This window comes from Pinus tabuliformis, chromosome 7 (genome assembly GCF_031772625.1).
Source record: "Pinus tabuliformis cultivar Carrire ecotype Pingquan chromosome 7, CPIR1, whole genome shotgun sequence".
Taxonomy (NCBI): Eukaryota; Viridiplantae; Streptophyta; class Pinopsida; order Pinales; family Pinaceae; genus Pinus; species Pinus tabuliformis.
This window is the reverse complement of record NC_142293.1, coordinates 1,567,298,467-1,567,315,898: the sequence shown is the minus strand read 5'-3', so window position 1 is coordinate 1,567,315,898 and position 17,432 is coordinate 1,567,298,467. Positions and strand designations below refer to the sequence as shown.

Here is a 17,432-nt window from a genome sequence, read left to right as displayed (position 1 = left end):
GAGAAGAAAAAGCAGCAGGAGGACCTTTAGGCAAGGGAATTTCTTGCTCTTCTACCTTTGTTTCTTCTTGAATGCATCTAGCCATTAATTCCTCGAAACCAGGAATTACATTATTGTTCAGAAGAGTAGTCCTGAACACGTACCATTCAGATGGTAATCCTCCAAGAGTCGTGAGAGCCATTTCTCTGTCAGTAATAGTCTCCCCAATAGATAGGAGATCGTTCTTGATCTCGGTGATTCTTAAGAAGTATGCTTCCATACTCTCATCTTTACCCTTCTTGATTTCCCTCAGCTTATTTCTAAGAAACAAAACATGATTTGCATCATTAACTTTAAATAAACTCACCAGTCTATTGTAGATTTCCTTGGAGGTGTTCAATTCAGAGATGTAGGCCACCAAGTGCTTGTCGATAGAGTCCCGGATGATCTTCTTCGCTTTAACTTCTCTGTTCTTCCATTTGTTCCTGGCAGCAGGAGATGCATTTGCTGGAAGCTCAACAATATTGCCTCTCACATGATCCAACACTCCTTGATCCTCAAGGGTTAGATCGATAGACATCTTCCATCCGTGATAGTCAGCTTTCCCACAGAGCTTGTCCTCATCAGGAAAGAGTGATGAGGACCCCATAGTTCTTTTAGGATAGCCTTGCCAATCTTTTCTTCAGTGATTGCTCTTGCTCTTGCTCAGGCTTTGTCTTCACCTCAGCTTCAATACCATGTTAAGTTATGGTATGTTCTATGCTTATAACAATTTACTTATTTTTCTTATTATATTACACATATTAGCAATCACATGTACATAAAGTAAAGAGCAGATAGAACATTCAACGATCGACAGAAAACAAGCCAAGACAAGAGACACAAGATGTGACGACTAGCCAGGGACAAACCCCACAATGTGTGGGGAAACCCTTTCATCAAATCTTCTTTTATCTTCAATAATTCAGCAGAGAGAAATAATACATTAAATCTAATTTATATCAGTAGTAGCAAACCCTAGATCAGCAGCATCAGCATTAATGGCTTCATCATCAAACTAGGGCAGACGATATCTCACAAATCGACCGTCGAATCAGCTTGATTCCATCACCAAAAGTTGCGGCTTCTAGAGGAGGTTCAGATGAACCTATAGCGCAGTTCAGATGAGGAGATCTTCTAGTCCACGCAGGTCAAACTTTACTTCTGCAGTTGCAGCTTCAATTTCCGTAGTTTCCTTCAAACTAGGGCAGTCGATATCTTGCAAATCGTCCGTCGGATTGACTTGATTCCACCACCAAAAGTTGCGGCTTTCAGAGGAGGTTCAGATGAACCTACAACGCAATTCATATGATGAGATCTTCTAGTCCACGCAGGTCAAACTTTACTTCTGCAGTTGCAGCTTCAGTTCCAACAGCTTCCGGCTTCACATGTGTGAGGGAGAGACCCTTCTCTGCGCAGTAGAGAAGAGATTCTTTTCTACGCAATAGAGAGAGAAAGATGTGATGAGTTGAGTGAGTCCAAATGAAGAAAAGTCCTATATTTATACACAACGTTGGTGTTTGAATAGATGCGACTATTGGGCTTCTGAGCCTACATGAGTTGTAGGTCGGCCTGATAATAATTCCATAATCAAAATAAATTCATATCTCCATGAATACTTATCGGAATCGGATGATCTTTATATCAATCCTACACCTCTCGACGAGAGGAATCTAATGAACATATTATCAGCCACAAATAAGATGACCCACATGAAGTTTGGCCCTAGTTGCCAATTTTAACAGAACTGTTGAATGTAAAATCTGATATGTATAGGAATTGGAGAGGATTAATCTCTAATGCCTTTTGAAAATAGATTCAAAAATTCAAGGATATCTGATTGTAAAATCAAATTCTAATCTTCCACAATTTGGTGGAACCTAAAGGTTATCTACAGGTGTATAATAGTTGAACGAGTTGGAGTACAAGGTTAATCCAGAACTGAAAGTGGGTCCAAGCATTATTACATCATGTGATTGTATCAGAAAAGGCAAACTAATAACCTACAACTTAATCTAAAGCATCATACAAAGAAATCATCAGAGGTGAGAGGATCCAGGATTTAGAGGGTAGACATTTCAGAGTTAACCTGCAAGATGTAAAATCCAGGAAGTAGAGGATTTGGAGGATTAATCTTGAACATCTCTTGAGAATATTACAAGAATTCAAGGATATTTTGTTGCTAAATCAAATTCTACTCTTGCATCATGTGATGGTACCCAAGTATTAATGAAAATGCATTTTATTAATATTCCAAGCTAAAGCAGAAAAAAATTGAATCAACATAAAATTTATAGGAAAAAAAAATTGAAACAAATGTACCTGAATCCAATCACAATGCGTGGAACCCCAGCTAAAAACGATTGAATCTGAAAAATGAAATAAAGACACAATCATTAAAAAAAACAGAAAAGGGTCCTCCTGAAGACCAAAAGTAAATGATAACTAAGCAGTTCATTTAGTTTCATCCACGTCCTCAACTTCACAAGAATAAATCACAAATTCATCAGAAATAAGACACCCTTCAGTGGCATATTGTCAGAGTCCTATAATGAGATGGGCCCTGAACATTACATTTTAACCCCGACACCAAAAGAAATGAAGGCATATTCTCTTGAGAGATATATAACATATAGAACACATGGCCTTGATTCCATGTAGAACATAACTCTTCACATTACTGGATAAAACAGTGACTGTGGCAGCTAACAGATAGAAGGAACTTATAATATGTCTTCCATTAATAAACGAGGAAAATATGTTAAGAGAAAACAGTTGTTGGCTAACATTATTCTGGTCAAGAAAGCAATACTTCTAAGTATGATGTCCAAAATTCTTAAAATATTGTCAAGTTAGACATAGGCAGTGCAATAAAGATTTTCCTGTGCATATATTGAGTAAATTCATGTTCATTAGCCTGTATAGATACCATTTAGTTCTTGGTTTTGGTTATTGGTTTTCCAACTCGCTTATAAAGACTCCAGATGTCTGAGACATAGGGGTTTCTTGTCTCCAACCCTGTATTTTCTTATGCTTACAACCCTAGTAACCAAATTTGGTTGTATGGCAACTTCCTATGCGAAAAATACAGCAGAAATATGATTCAGCCATATTTTTCCTGTAGAGAATGATCAGCAACTCAGCATATCATTGACTGAATTGTATCCGTATCCATGCCATATGGTTGATGTAAAAATACATTAAGTTTTACAGATTGAAAGAAACAAAATGTCAATTAAAAGAGGAGGTAAGAATAAGGATGAAAGTTTGACGGTTTGTAATTTATAGCATAAAATATATTTACTTTTTTTCTATGGTTTTTAATCAATGGAACCCATCGTTTTATGGGCAGTAAATCTGGAAATAAGCTCAACCCACCCAATAGTTTTGCTGGTACCTTGCTAACCCCATACAATAATCTGCCAAAATGTTACACCAAATCAATAGCCACATCCAGCAAACCCCACATAGGGGAGGAGAAAGCCCAACAGGATTTGAGGATGGATCATTGTCACAACAACCACTCCAAGTTGCCACTACACGACAGCCAAACAGACTATAATTTTGCCAATCTATATGTTTGAATTTTCTTAAATTTTAAAAATTGCATATTTTGGTATGTGAGAGATGTACATTCCTCTCAGGGTCATACTGAATCTTTTCATATATAGTACGGTACCGAATTCGTATCTGTATCCAGTAACTATGTTTCAAATCCTACACCAAAATCTAAATAAGTTGCAATGAGGTTGTTAAAGATTCAGTTTTACTCTGGAAAATATATTAATAATGCTCAATTCATTTACAATACCAAGATAGTTGGGACAGCCTCAGTGAAAATATCTAAGAAAGTTAAAAGAATTTCAGACGCTTACTTTGTAGCCACAAGTGGGAAGCTGAATGAAATCAAGTGCAAGTCTACACCATTCATTGCAGAAAAAACACGATGAAGTAAGATTTATTAAGAAAAAAAATTCAGAAAACCTACTCACTTCTAGTTGTACCAATCTTGATTAAAAGATTTAAGGAAAATGATTGTGTAATATTCCTAATGGAAATATTAAGTGAATAACAGAAACATGCACTATAACAACAACTAGGAAATCAATACAATCACAGAAAATCAAAACACAAGAAGAAATGCACCAAAACTCTGAGCCATTTTATTTATTTCTAAGCAAAATGGAGTACAAATGAGTATGGAAAGTGGAACACGGGCTTGCAACAGCAAGCTAGGCAAAACCAGGTCAGAATTGTGATGCCCAAGTGCTCGAATGACTCCACCAAAAACCTCTGCACTAACCCAGAAAATTATTGTCGCTGCTGCTGAAAGGAGATGGAAATTCAGCCCTCAGATGTGCTCAGAAAATTCTAAAATTTTATCCAGCACCTCTCCTCAATAAGCCCAACCAAACCCAGAAATATCTCACGAACCCAAGTGGTGGAAACGGTCGCAGACAGAACTGCGCCATCCTCAAGTAATTTGTGTTGTTGGCTACTAACTGGAACACTGATTTTTGTCAAAAATACTACCCAAAATATTCTGTGAAATTAACTGTAGAAATTTTGAATAATATAACGCTTATTCACAGAGATTATCCTAATTATACACTATTTGTTGAATGCATGCATAATACATAACCTCCTCTACGTTGATCATCAATTTTGCGGAATTAAAAACAATGAAACATCAATCGCATGCGCACATTAACACAGTATGTACTGGGGAAAGCATACAGCTGAAAACCCCCAACTATCTGTATATTATAATGATAGAGAACATGTAACAATACATAGTACAATACTCCTCACAAGTACTCAGTACTATCTCCACCTGTTACACACAAACTAGCTCAAATCCAAATAAGTCGCAGGTTCAAATCTCCTCCACTGTTTGCCTGCCTCTACTGCACAATCCAAAGTGAGAATAGGAATGATCCAAGTTCGAATTCCCTTTTGTTGTACTACGCAATCCTCATTGGCAATCTCAATCAATGATTGTGCAAATCTCATGCACAACTATAGTCACAACTGATAGCAGTCTCACTCTTTCACCCACCTCTAACACTTGTCTCCACTGAACTGTCCATGCACTGAGTTAACTAATGTATTCTTTAGTTGCTTTATGAGTTAATAATTAGTGAATTAATTAATAATTAATTCGCATCACTCATCACTAGTGTATTCTGCAATTAGACTAAATACAACTAGTTCAACTAAGTCAAACTAAACACAACTCCATCAACTCCTCAATCCACTCCACCAAACTCAATCACTTGAGTTCTAACTGAAGTCCATCATGCAATAGCTCAACTAACTCATCGGAAAAGCATATTTCCTTCTGACAGCTGCATGTGCCACATCCGTAGCTCGAACTGAAGTGCTCCAAGAGGATAAGATAATGTTTATAGTCCAAATATTATTAAGAGCTAATAATATTCCACTGTTCTATTTTTAGCCTGGCAATCTAAAAATAGACTCCGCCCATATGTCTAAAAATAGAAGCCCATCTATTTTTACCAACATGACCAATCATCCACAAATAGCATCCTGCAACTCATAGACCATGATCCATATGTCTAAAAATAGACTTTGCGCCAAAAATTGCCTGCGAGCCCACTTAGTGAAGGCGACTTCTTTTCACTAAGCTCCATCATCTTGTTGCATTTTCAACACTCCCTCTCAACAACATATGGATTATTTGCAACCCCTATCCTGCAACTTTGGAATGTTATGCATGCAACGCATTTGCCTGGTCCACTTGCTCCAACAACACTTGGAACAAAAACACTCCCAACTGACCACTCTCTTGGGCTAGAACATACTCTGATGTTGAAGCTCTACTTGCTGCTGACAAGTGCTCCCTCTCTAACATCTGCGCTACTGTAACATCTCCATGCATCTCGCACCATTACACACCTCTCTGTGCCACCTAGCACTGTGCAAAATACTTGTGCCTCTCGCATTGTTGCAGCTTGCTAGCTATGCGCTGTCTTGGGATTCCCTACACTATCGCTCTCTCTGCCACTCCATCCGCATCTGTCTCTACCCAATCAGTCAATTCCTGCTACTCCACATTGGAGCTCCCATAGCAAGGTCTCATCCAAGACGTTGGGTACCTCAAGGATCCTGCCCCTCCTCCTTGGGACGATCACTCTATATCGCCCCACCTCCTACCTGGAGGTATGGCTGCATGTGATCCCTCAACTCACCTGGCTCGAAGTTTCCCCCTACTGGAGGTCTCTGCATGAATAGATGTCTCTACTCGATCTCCTCTGAGCTTCCTTTGTTGTGGTTGCTCCACAACCTCCTGAAGCTGCTGCACCAATCGTGGCTCCTCGACAATCGTCTGAGACTTCTTCTGGCTCTGCATGTTGAGAGGTAATATACGCTCCCTCCCAACCACCAAGTCTCCATCTGTTGCCTAGCTGCTCAAGGCTTTGCATGCATCTTGAACCTCAAGAGCATACAGGTTCTTGACCCGTGAACCAATCTGCTTCACCTGTCTAGTGATGATGTGTCTAAGGAAAACCTTTCCCTTACTGAAGACTACATCATAGCCTCTGTCTTCCAGCATCGCGATCGACACCAAGTTTCTCTTCAGTCCTGGTACATACTTGACATCGGTCAAGGTAAGGCGAGCTTCATGCTCCCTCTGAAAAATAACTGTACCTACACCTGAGACACTATACTCATCATTAACCATCGCTATGTGTATCTGGAGATCTTTCTCCTCCGAAGTACTGAACAAACTCTTGTCACCGATCATGTGGAAAGAAGCTCCACTGTCAAGAAACCAACCACTTCCAACCATGGATGAAACCATGCATGCGAAGAGTGTGAAATCCAACTCGAACTGTGAAGCAAGTGCCTCACCTTCAGATCCTTCCCCGGATCCCTTCTTGGATTTCCTCCGTGGACAATTTGCAACATAATGGCCCACCTCATGACAACGAAAGCATCGCACTTTCGATTTGTCAATCCCATCATTGGAAGAACTGGATTCAGAAAGAGAAACCTTCTCCCTCCCCTTCTTTGCTTTGGCAGCCAAAGCGCAATTTTCTTCATCAGATGCCTTTGATGAAGATCCGTCCTTGATATTCCGCCTAATCTCCTCTTGCACAAGAGTCCGACCAAAGTCTATCCCGTCCTAGCAATTTCTCCCAACCATTGACAGGTCCTGATAGGAATGCCAACTCTTCGGAAGACCAAGGAGAGCCAAGCTCACTAAGTCCTCATCATCGACAGTCACCCCCACACTTCCCAGCTCATCCCAGCATTGGGTGAACCTCGTGAGATACTTGGGCATACTATCTCCATTCTCACACTTAATGTTTCTGAGTTTATCCTTGAGCGCCAACTTCCTCTGGTCGCTTTTGCTTTGGAATAGATCTGTCAACGCTTTCCACATCAAGTATGGAGAAGCCTTTACATGCAGGCTGGATACAATGTGATCCTTCACGCCCTCCAACAGAATCCTTCGACACTTTGCTGTCTTCTTTTGCCAAACTTCAACTTGAGCAGCATCAGTAGGCTTTGGGACCTCAGCCTCTATGAAATCCTTCAACCCATTGTCATCTAACACCGCCTCCATCCTGTCTTTCCATGCAATATAATTCGAGCTGCCTTCAAGAGCATACTCCAATCGCAATCCGTTGAAAGACATTTCAACTTTGACACCAAGAGAACACTACTGCAAATTCGAATTCCACCAGCTCAAAACTCAACCGCTTCTGATCTAAAATTCATGATAACAAAGTATTTCTCGTACAGAGATTGACTGTATGCGCATTCACCGGATATCTCACCTTCCAAAAGAAGGATGAATCCAGAGGCTACCTGGCCCGATTACAGACTCTGCCTGAAGAAATAAAATGTAATCACTTTCTGAATAATAGATCTGATGATCAACTGCTCTGATACCATGTAGAAATTTTGAATAATATAACGCTTATTCACAGAGATTATCCTGATTATACACTATTTGCAAAATGCATGCATAATACATAACCTCCTCTACATTGATCATCAATTTTGCGGAATTAAAAACAATGAAACATCAATCGCATGCGCACATTAACACAGTATGTACTGGGGAAAGCATACAGCTGAAAACACCCAACTATCTGTATATTATAATGATAGAGAACATGTAACAATACATAGTACAATACTCCTCACAAGTACTCAGTACTATCTCCACCTGTTACACACAAACTAGCTCAGATCCGAACAAGTCACAGGTTCAAATATCCTCCACTGTTTGCTTGCCTCTACTGCGCAATCCAAAGTGAGAATAGGAATGATCCAAGTTCGAATTCCCTTTTGTTGTACTATGCAATCCTCATTGGCAATCTCAATCAATGATTGTGCAAATCTCATGCATAGCTATAGTCACAACTGATAGCAGTCTCACTCTTTCACCCACCTCTAACACTTGTCTCCACTGAACTGTCCATGCACTGAGTTAACTGATGTATTCTTTAGTTGCTTTATGAGTTAATAATTAGTGAATTAATTAATAATTAATTCACATCACTCATCACTAGTGTATTTTGTAGTTAGACTAAATACAACTAGTTCAACTAAGTCAAACTGAACACAACTCCATCAACTCCTCAATCAACTCCACCAAACTCAATCACTTGAGTTCTAACTGAAGTCCATCATGCAATAGCTCAACTAACTCATCGGAAAAGCGTATTTCCTTCTGACAGCTACATGTGCCACATTCGTAGCTCGAACTGAAGTGCTCCAAGAGGATAAGATAATGTTTATAGTCCAAATATTATTAAGAGCTAATAATATTCCACTGTTCTATTTTTAGCCTGGCAATCTAAAAATAGACTCCGCCCATATGTCTAAAAATAGAAGTCCATCTATTTTTACCAACATGACCAATCATCCACAAATAGCATCCTGCAACTCATAGACCATGATCCATATGTCTAAAAATAGACTTTGCGCCAAAAATAGCCTGCGGGCCCACTTAGTGAAGGCGACTTCTTTTCACTAAGCTCCATCATCTTGTTGCATTTTCAACATTAACCTCAAACTCCTCTCACCAAACCCACAAAAACCTAGAAAGCGTTTGGAAACCCTCTTTGTTGAAGCTTCTGCTGTGCTGCTCCCTCTATTGCTAACAAATTTTGATCTGGAAATCCTATCTCTCTGACGACTCACTCAAAGAGAGATTTACCACGAAAATCTTGCCCTCCTAGCCTGACTGCGCAAACCCTCAGGGGTTCAAATTGTTGCCTCTGCAGAAATTTCGAACTCCCTTTCTCCTTCAGGGTTGGGCTCTTCCTGCACTGTTTTCTTGTTTCACTTGCAGCTTTGATACCATGCGAAAATTTGGATGCCCAAATTTCTTCTAAAGCAACTGATTAAGTTTCTCCTACTTGTTAATTTTTGAATCAAGTTACTTCCTGTTTCCTACAGTAAATATCGAAACTAATACACTGCAATCTACACCATTTAAATTATAAGCGGAAACAAGAAACTGAACAAGAAAGAGATATAACACATTTACGCAGTTATTTTTGGACAAATGTCCCCGGAAAAGCCCAATGCAAGAAAACCAGTGTAGTAGCTCTGAGGGTTTTATTATTATGTAGTAGTAATTTCTAAATGCAATCTCTGGATGCCTTCCCGACAATCCGGTTACAAAGAATATCACTAACAGAGAGATAACTGAGGTTAGCTCACTCTATCACTGGAAATCTTGGTCGATCCAGCCACTGAATGACTAGCCCTTGGTTGCCTCTGCATTGTTTTTGCGGAATTACTGCATCAGCCCAGTGTCACACTGTCTAGGGTTTGCGTCACTCCTCCCACCTGATCGATTTGCCTCTAAGATTCTGACTTCTGCTTTGCCGGTCTAACACCCCGGCTTCCAGCTACAGAAATCGATCTCCTCAACAAATTTTCGGACTTCTTCAAGGCTCTGTGTTGCATCTACGTCAGCCTACGTTGCCTCTGCATTAGCCTCCCTGGCTCTGCACTTCCTCTACTGGATCTCTCTCTCTTCTCTGTTGAGTATTCTCCAACCGGGAAAGATTTCCCTATGGATATTATCCCTAACCCTCACTGCAAAATATCACTATCGAAAATCTTTCCGGCAGTTGCTCTGCTTCATAAAATCGAACTTCTAATCTCCCCTTTATGTGTTCTCCAAGTGCTGCTCAAGCCTTTTCTTCTATTTTTTTGTTGGATAGCCATCGGCCCACATTAACTTCTAATCAATGGCTTAGATCATTTTGGCTTGATCCTCGTCTTCTTCTAGAACTTACACCCACATTTTAGATTAATACCCATTAATTATTTTAATTTCCTAAGTTTAGACTTAGGGTCCCATTAAAAATAATTAATTATTCTAATAAAATTGTCTCCGGGTGGAATTTCCCAAAACGATTTCTGGGTATTGGAGAATGCATGTGTCTAAGCCTCCCTACAAGTTTTGGGATTTAGAGCACATCCGATGCTACCAGAAATCAACAGAGATCCACTCCAAATTTCTCCCAACTCCTAAGAAAAATTTCCGCTCATCACCCAATGATTTTCCAGCTCCCAAACTCCCAACAAAAGTAACTCCCAATCTAGTGCAGAAATGCCCAAACTGCCCCTGTGCAGGCCCTCAATTCTAGTTGCTTGTCTCTCCCAAAATGTGGCTGAACTGACCCTGGAAATTCTACTAAAATTTATGTTATGTCCGATGATGGATTGTCTACAATTTTCCTCCCTTCGACAACCTAATTCATTGCTCCAATTCAGTCCCAAGAGTTGCCTCTATGCTCTTGCAGAAAGCATGCCTTGTCTGAAGGAAACCATGTGATTTTCTCCTCCAAATGCCCGAAACCAATCACCAAGTGCTCTCCTAGGGTGACACTCAAGGTTCACCGAAGGAAGAGTTGGAATCTCCGCCTAGAAACTCCTTGTGCTAAGCGGCACTAGTATTCTTGGCTAAGCAACTCAAGAGTACTCTAATTCATAAATTCAATTTGTCAAAAGCCCCAAAATGATGCCTCTTCATTTTATTTATCTTTGTTGCCCCTCTCTCTCATTGGGGGTCCCCTAAGTCCACCTCCTTCGTTGACTTTTCCTCCCCAACAAATTTCCTTCCAAGAGGCTCAAATTTCCCTCCTTCAAGTGGCCCCCACACTCCACCAACAAATTAATTTTCCCTCTCCTCTAATGTTTTGCAATATTTTCTCTCCAAAATAAAAAAATGTCTTCACAACCCATCTTTCCAAAGTTTTCATGCCTTAGCAAATTGACTTGTGGAGACATTACATATCATTTCTCCTATTCTCCTAAGCCCTCAAGTCTCCCATACCACAAATGCCTCCAATGCCCGAATTGCAAAAGTGTGATATGATTAGCACCACCCCAAGGATCATGTTGACCTTAGATGAAAAATCAAAATTGGGGGTATTTCAAATTGGTTACGTCTACTGTAGAAAATGAAGATTAAAAAAAAATTGGACTTTTAGAAGCTAAATTTCAATGGTTGACTAATGTAAAATATGTCCTTGGGGCAACACCTAATTTTAGTCTCTCTTATCTATAGTATCAGTTCTTGAAAAATAACCTTGAAGGATTTTCTTTGAAATGAAGGTAAATCAATTACCACAATTCTCTTAATCAATGTAGAAAAATGTTTGTACCACTAAAAATCTAGAAATGCCAGATGTTATAGTTATAAATCTCCTTAATCAAATCCTAAAAACAAGGCTGGTTTCGGAGACTAAGTTTCCTTTAAAACATCTTTAGCAGAGGTTTCTTCTGGAGAAAACATATAATGAACTCACTGAAGAGTTTTGATTTAGGAGGAAACAAAGTCAGAAATTACAACTATTTGAAAAACATTATTACCAACCTTGCTTTGATAAAGAAAGCTTTCAGGGCATCTTGGTGATGGGTAGTGTTACCCCTCATGTGAGGAGGGGTACATATATTTTTACTTCACATTATCATCATTGTAAGTCCAAGGTCACAAGTCAAAAGCCTTGTTAAAACCTTGTGGGTCTTTGTATTTAGGTGTCCTAGGCCTTTTGATGGTCAGCCATGGCCAATCCCTTTGGGTTACATCCCTAGTTCCTTTTGTCCTGGATAGGATTAGAGGACTTCAAATGGATTCCATTAGGACTCATGGTTTGGGGAGCCTTGGTTATGTAACAGTGATCACTGGTGTAGAGGCCAATCCACCCCACATCAGAGTGCATCTATGTCTTACTGCATGGTTACTTGTGTCATCTAGTATTTATGTGGCATTGACCTTGGTGCAGTATTCCGCAAACAGTTCCTAGCATGAAACTCTCACAAAATCAATTGTTGACATTTCCCAACGCGCTTCACGTTTCTTAATGCAAGTGGTCTTGGAAGTCAAAGTCAACTTGGTCGCAAAATGATCAGTGTGATGAGGAAATACCATGCCACATTGAATTTTTTTCCAAATAGTGAAGAAAATAGTGCATGAACCCCAAATTCTTCATCTCAAACTCAGTTGCAAGATCCCTATTCCACTCCTTAATGAGCCCCAATGAACCTACCAAGAACAAGTCGTCCACGTATAGGACAAGTATGAGAACATCACCCCCAACAACCAAGTAGTAGAGGTTAGCGTCTGCCTCACTCTTCACATAGCCCATGCCCTGCAAGTATCTATCGATGTGCTCAATACCACGCCTTAGAAGCCTGCTTGAGCCCATACAAAGCTCTCTTCAACCTACACACGTGGGTCTCTCTGATGTGTGCCAGAAAGCCCTCCATTTGTTCAATATACACATCCTCTAGTTCACCATTCAGGAACATCGTTTTGACATCCATCTAATGTCTCTTTCATCCCAACTGTGTTGCTAATGAGATCATGGCTCGTATAGAAGTGTACCTGGCCACAGGAGCAAATGTCTCATAATCTATTCCCTCCTTTTGAGAGAACCACTTGACCACAAACCTAGCTTTATATTTCTCGATGTTGCCATTTGCACCGTGCTTGATCTTGTAGATCCAACGTGATCCAACCATTGCCCTATCTATCAATCTCGGTAAAAGCTCCCAAACATCATTATACATGATCAAAGCATATTCCTCATCCATTACATCCACCATACCTATTGTTGTGCAGCCTCCGAATAGCTGGAAGGCTCGCTATCCGCCAACTAACCAATTCCATGTAGCCAGTGTACCACGATGGTTGTCTCCGCTCTCTCCTGCCCGTCTTAAGAGTCCCTATGAACTCCTAAGCATCTTTGAGTGTCTCCCGCTTCCTCCTGCCAATAATGGGGCTTGGAATATCCACCTCCATATCCTCTTGATGCGTCTCCTGGAACTGTTGCTCCATGCTCTGAGAAGCGTCAAAAGTGTTCGCACTTGAACTCGTGCTCATACTAGTCATTGTACTCGTGCTCTGTTGTTACCCCCAATTTTGTTGCTCTACTCTAGGAGCTTATGTTGGATGCGCACTCTGATCTTCAACTACTAGCAACCCTCTTGACCTTTTGTACGCCTTGTCCTCCATGAACTTGAAATCCTACCTAACTATAATCCTCCTGGAACGTGGGATGAAGATCCTATATGCCTTCGAGGTTTCGTTGTATCCAACGAAGTAACCTCGTTTTGCAGTTTGGTCTTATATCGATCGTGTGTCTCTTGGAATGTGATAGTACGCTAGGCAAACAAATATCCCAATGCGATTGACCTCTAGCTTCTTCCCTTTGAATGCCTCCTCAGGTGTCATCTTGCCAAGCGCTCTTTATGGGACCCTGTTATGGATATAAATTGTTGTACTGCATGCCACTTCCCATAAATAGGTGGGAGATCTTGGTCATACAGCATCGTTGTCGCTGCCTCCAAAACAAACTGGTTCTTCCTCTCAGCGACCCCATTTTACTGCGAGTTGTAGGGAACCGTCCACTCTCTCCTAATTCCTTGGTACAGAACCCTCGGAACTCCTTGATGGTGTATTGACCTTCGTTGTCTGACTAAAGGGTCTGGACTTTTCTACCTGCCGCATTCTCCACTAGAGCCTTGCACTCCTGAAAGTGACTAAAGACTTCATCCTTGGTCTTCAAGAAATAGATCCAGGTCTTCCTGGAGAAATCATCAATAAAAGTATCCAAGTATTCATACCCCGTGAGAGATTTCGTCAACATTGGTCCACATATATCTGAATGCACAAGGTCAAGTATCCCCTGTGATCTGTTGTCACTCCTTGGAAAAGTTGATTTCTCAAACTTCCCCAAAACACATCCTGTACATACATAATCGTGTTTTGTGCTCACCTTTGGAACACCTGTCACTGTCTCACGAAGTAGTCTAAGTGCTCCATGATGGTTATAGCCAATCCTCCTATGCCATAGCTCGCCCTGGTTCCTTAGACTGTTGTTGCTAACTGGTGCCTTAGGAATGTCCATCTGCAGTTTATAGAACCTGCCACTCCTCACACCAAATGTTATAAGTGATCTCCAATCCTTGTGCTTCAACAGTACTTTCGCCCCTCTAAAGATATCATTGTATCCTTTGTCCTGAAGGACTAATATGGAGATCAAGTACATCCCCAAGCTTGGCACATGCAACATGTCATGGATATGTATCTACTTGCCATTCTCCCTTCGAAATAGAACAGTGCCTTTGGCAACTTGGTTGCACTTGGACTTGTTCCCCATTTGGACTTGTTCGCCCTAGTTCCTCAGACTTTTGTTGCTAACTGGTGCATTAGGAATATCCATCTGCAGTTTGTAGAACCTGCCACTCCTCACACCAAATGTTATAAGTGATCTCCAATCCTTGTGCTTCAACAGTACTTTCGCCCCTCTAAAGATATCATTGTATCCTTTGTCCTGAAGGACTAATATGGAGATCAAGTACATCCCCAAGCCTGGCACATGCAACATGTCATGGATATGTATCTACTTGCCATTCTCCCTTTGAAATAGAACAGTCCCTTTGGCAACTTGGTTGCACTTGGACTTGTTCCCCATTTGAATCTGGAACCTAATGTCCTCCTCCTTGTAACTGGAGAAGTACTCTCTAGCTCGTCATGTGAAATGACGCTCCACTATCTATATATACCACACACCCTATGAATTCGAGCTAGACAAGCAATCTATTAATGTGAATTCCTGCTCCATTCTACTAGAGAGCTCATCTGCATCTGTTGAAGCTGCAACTTGCTTCTTTCTGTTCTTCTTCCTCTGTGGGCAATCGCTAACATAATGGCTAAATTCATGATAGCCATAGCAATTGACCTTTGGTAGGTCCTTCTTCTCCCCTTTTGAGTCGCATCCCTTACAAGATCCCTTCTTCCCCTTTTCCCTTTCTTGATAAGGCAGCATTTTCCTACTCCCTCTCAACCTTCAGTGTCTTTCTACTGCTACTGGTGTCATTGCCTAAGCTAAGCTTCAACTCCTCCTAAATGAAAACACTCCATAGGCGAACCCAATCTGGAAGTTTGTCTCGCCCAAAAATCACTTGGAAGAACATGCTCCATTCCTTGGAAAACCCATTGAGTGCTATATGCACTAGCTCATCGTCACTAGGCTTGTCTCCAACTGTAGCTAACTCATCTCTGACAAGTTGAACTTTGGTGAGGTAGGAAGTCACGTCTTCTCCTTTTTGTTGTTTGATGGTCCTCAGCTTCTCTTTGAGAATCATCTTCCTGTTCTCTGAAGGATCCTGGTACAGTTTTAAAATGGCGTCCCACATCTCCTCCGATGTGCCTTTCTCTACAATATGTGGAAAAATGTGGTCCTTGGCTCCATCAAGGATCATCCTCTTTGTTTTAGCATTCTTCTTTTTATAGGTAGCCAATTGTTGTGGATCTGTTGGTATGCAATCACATTCTCTGCATACTCCTTCATTCCATACTCATCCAAAAGGAATGACATCCTGGGTTTCCAAATGCCAAAGTTGGAGGCTCCATCCAACCTGTCTTGATCTCTCAAATCTGCTACGACCATCTCTGGAAAATTTGTAAATATACCAAAAATCAAATAAACTACAGAATAAACTGAAGAACTCGACTGGGTTAAAACCCTCGAACTTTCTTTTCATGTGCCTGTGCAGATTCTCCTTTTGCCCTCAAATCTACATGACACAGCTCCTACTAATTTGGAAAAGGGGATTCAATAATCAGGCATGCTCTTGAAATGGATGGTGACCATAAAGAATGGAAAATATTAATGCATTCATCATAGTTAACAGATGTTATAGAATTTTAGCTTCATTGGTGATCTTATATATGACATAGACACTAAGGGATGTCGAATTGCAAAATTTTGGCCTCATCAACAACCAAGTTATACCATAGACTATGAGCAACCCTATCAAATCTTACAAGAGTGCTTATTTTTAATGTACCTTGGACAAGTGTTTTCCCATGGGTTAGTCTCTACTTAAGGAAAAGTGTCCAAAATAATTATTTTCCTAAGTGTGACTTTATAAAGTAAAAGTGACTTTATAAGTTGTAAAGTCAATGTTAAATTATAAAGTGAAAAGTGACTTTAGACATAAAGTACAATGTGGGTATTTTATTTAATGGGGGAATTAAAAAATAGAAAGTGAGAATTAAATGCACATTTATTCGCATCCGTTGATCTAAATGAATCTAAGCCATTAGATCTTAGGGTTGCCCAAAAGTCATTTAGGGAAACAAAAAGGGGAAAAGAAAAGACAGACTGCATTCATTCTTCATGAGCAGATTGGAGAAAAGACGCTGAGAACTGGAGAAAAGTTCTGAAGGAAAAATTTGTTGCCGCAAGTTGAAAGAGTGATTTCTGGTTAAAGTTGGGCACGGAAATCAAGGCATAGAGACAACATAAGGTACAATATGAACAGCATTTAATTATGTGAGTTGCGCATCGTTTGAGAGAAGTTTTTGAAATAAAAAATAAAATAAAAAATCTGTGCAATCCGTACAGCGGTACGGAAATCCATACAGTCTGAATGGAATTCATATCTGTACAATACATATTTTCAGCTTCAAGTGAGCATGGAAATTGAGGCAAAGTGGGCACAGTTTTCAAGGAGTTTTGGGCTAGTAAGATAAGTTGTATTTTGCAGTTTTGTTTTGTCTGCAAATGTATTTTTCCTGAACTTGAGAAATAAATAAATTTGAAGAGCTCTCTAACAAGTTTTCCCTGGAGAAGATTTAAGGGGTTTTTCTTGGGTCTAAGTTGACCAAAAATCTGTGTGTATTTTTATGTGTGTTACTGGTATGTTTATGTCCATATTTATTTTCAGCATAGTCCCATGTGTTTTAATCTGAAAATTTCATTTCCAAAATTCTATATGTTGAATGTATGTTTATGGGAAAGGGCATTTAACTAAATGGGAGTGATAAGGTGAAATTAAAATTGGGATGGGATTGTAAAAACTCTTTTAGTCATCAAATTTCAACAAAGAGCCAACACATG

At 40.2% G+C, this 17,432-nt stretch overlaps 1 protein-coding gene across 9 annotated transcripts in view; it reads right to left on the bottom strand.

The window, feature by feature from the left end:
* Positions 1-17,432, bottom strand: part of LOC149254045 (glycine-rich protein) — a 318,254-nt gene that overhangs the window by 113,696 nt on the left and 187,126 nt on the right. For 8 of the 9 annotated variants that reach the window (XR_016267120.1, XR_016267119.1, XR_016267122.1 and 5 more), the window contains exon 10: positions 2,341-2,387. Coding sequence is in view for 4 of the 9 variants with exons in the window: in XM_089460058.1 (XP_089316184.1) it covers positions 2,341-2,387 (47 nt within the window). In the remaining 5 variants the exon portion in view is untranslated. Of the gene's footprint in view, positions 1-2,339; positions 2,388-17,432 lie in introns of those variants that run through there. The other variant, XM_089460060.1, reaches the window with a different exon arrangement.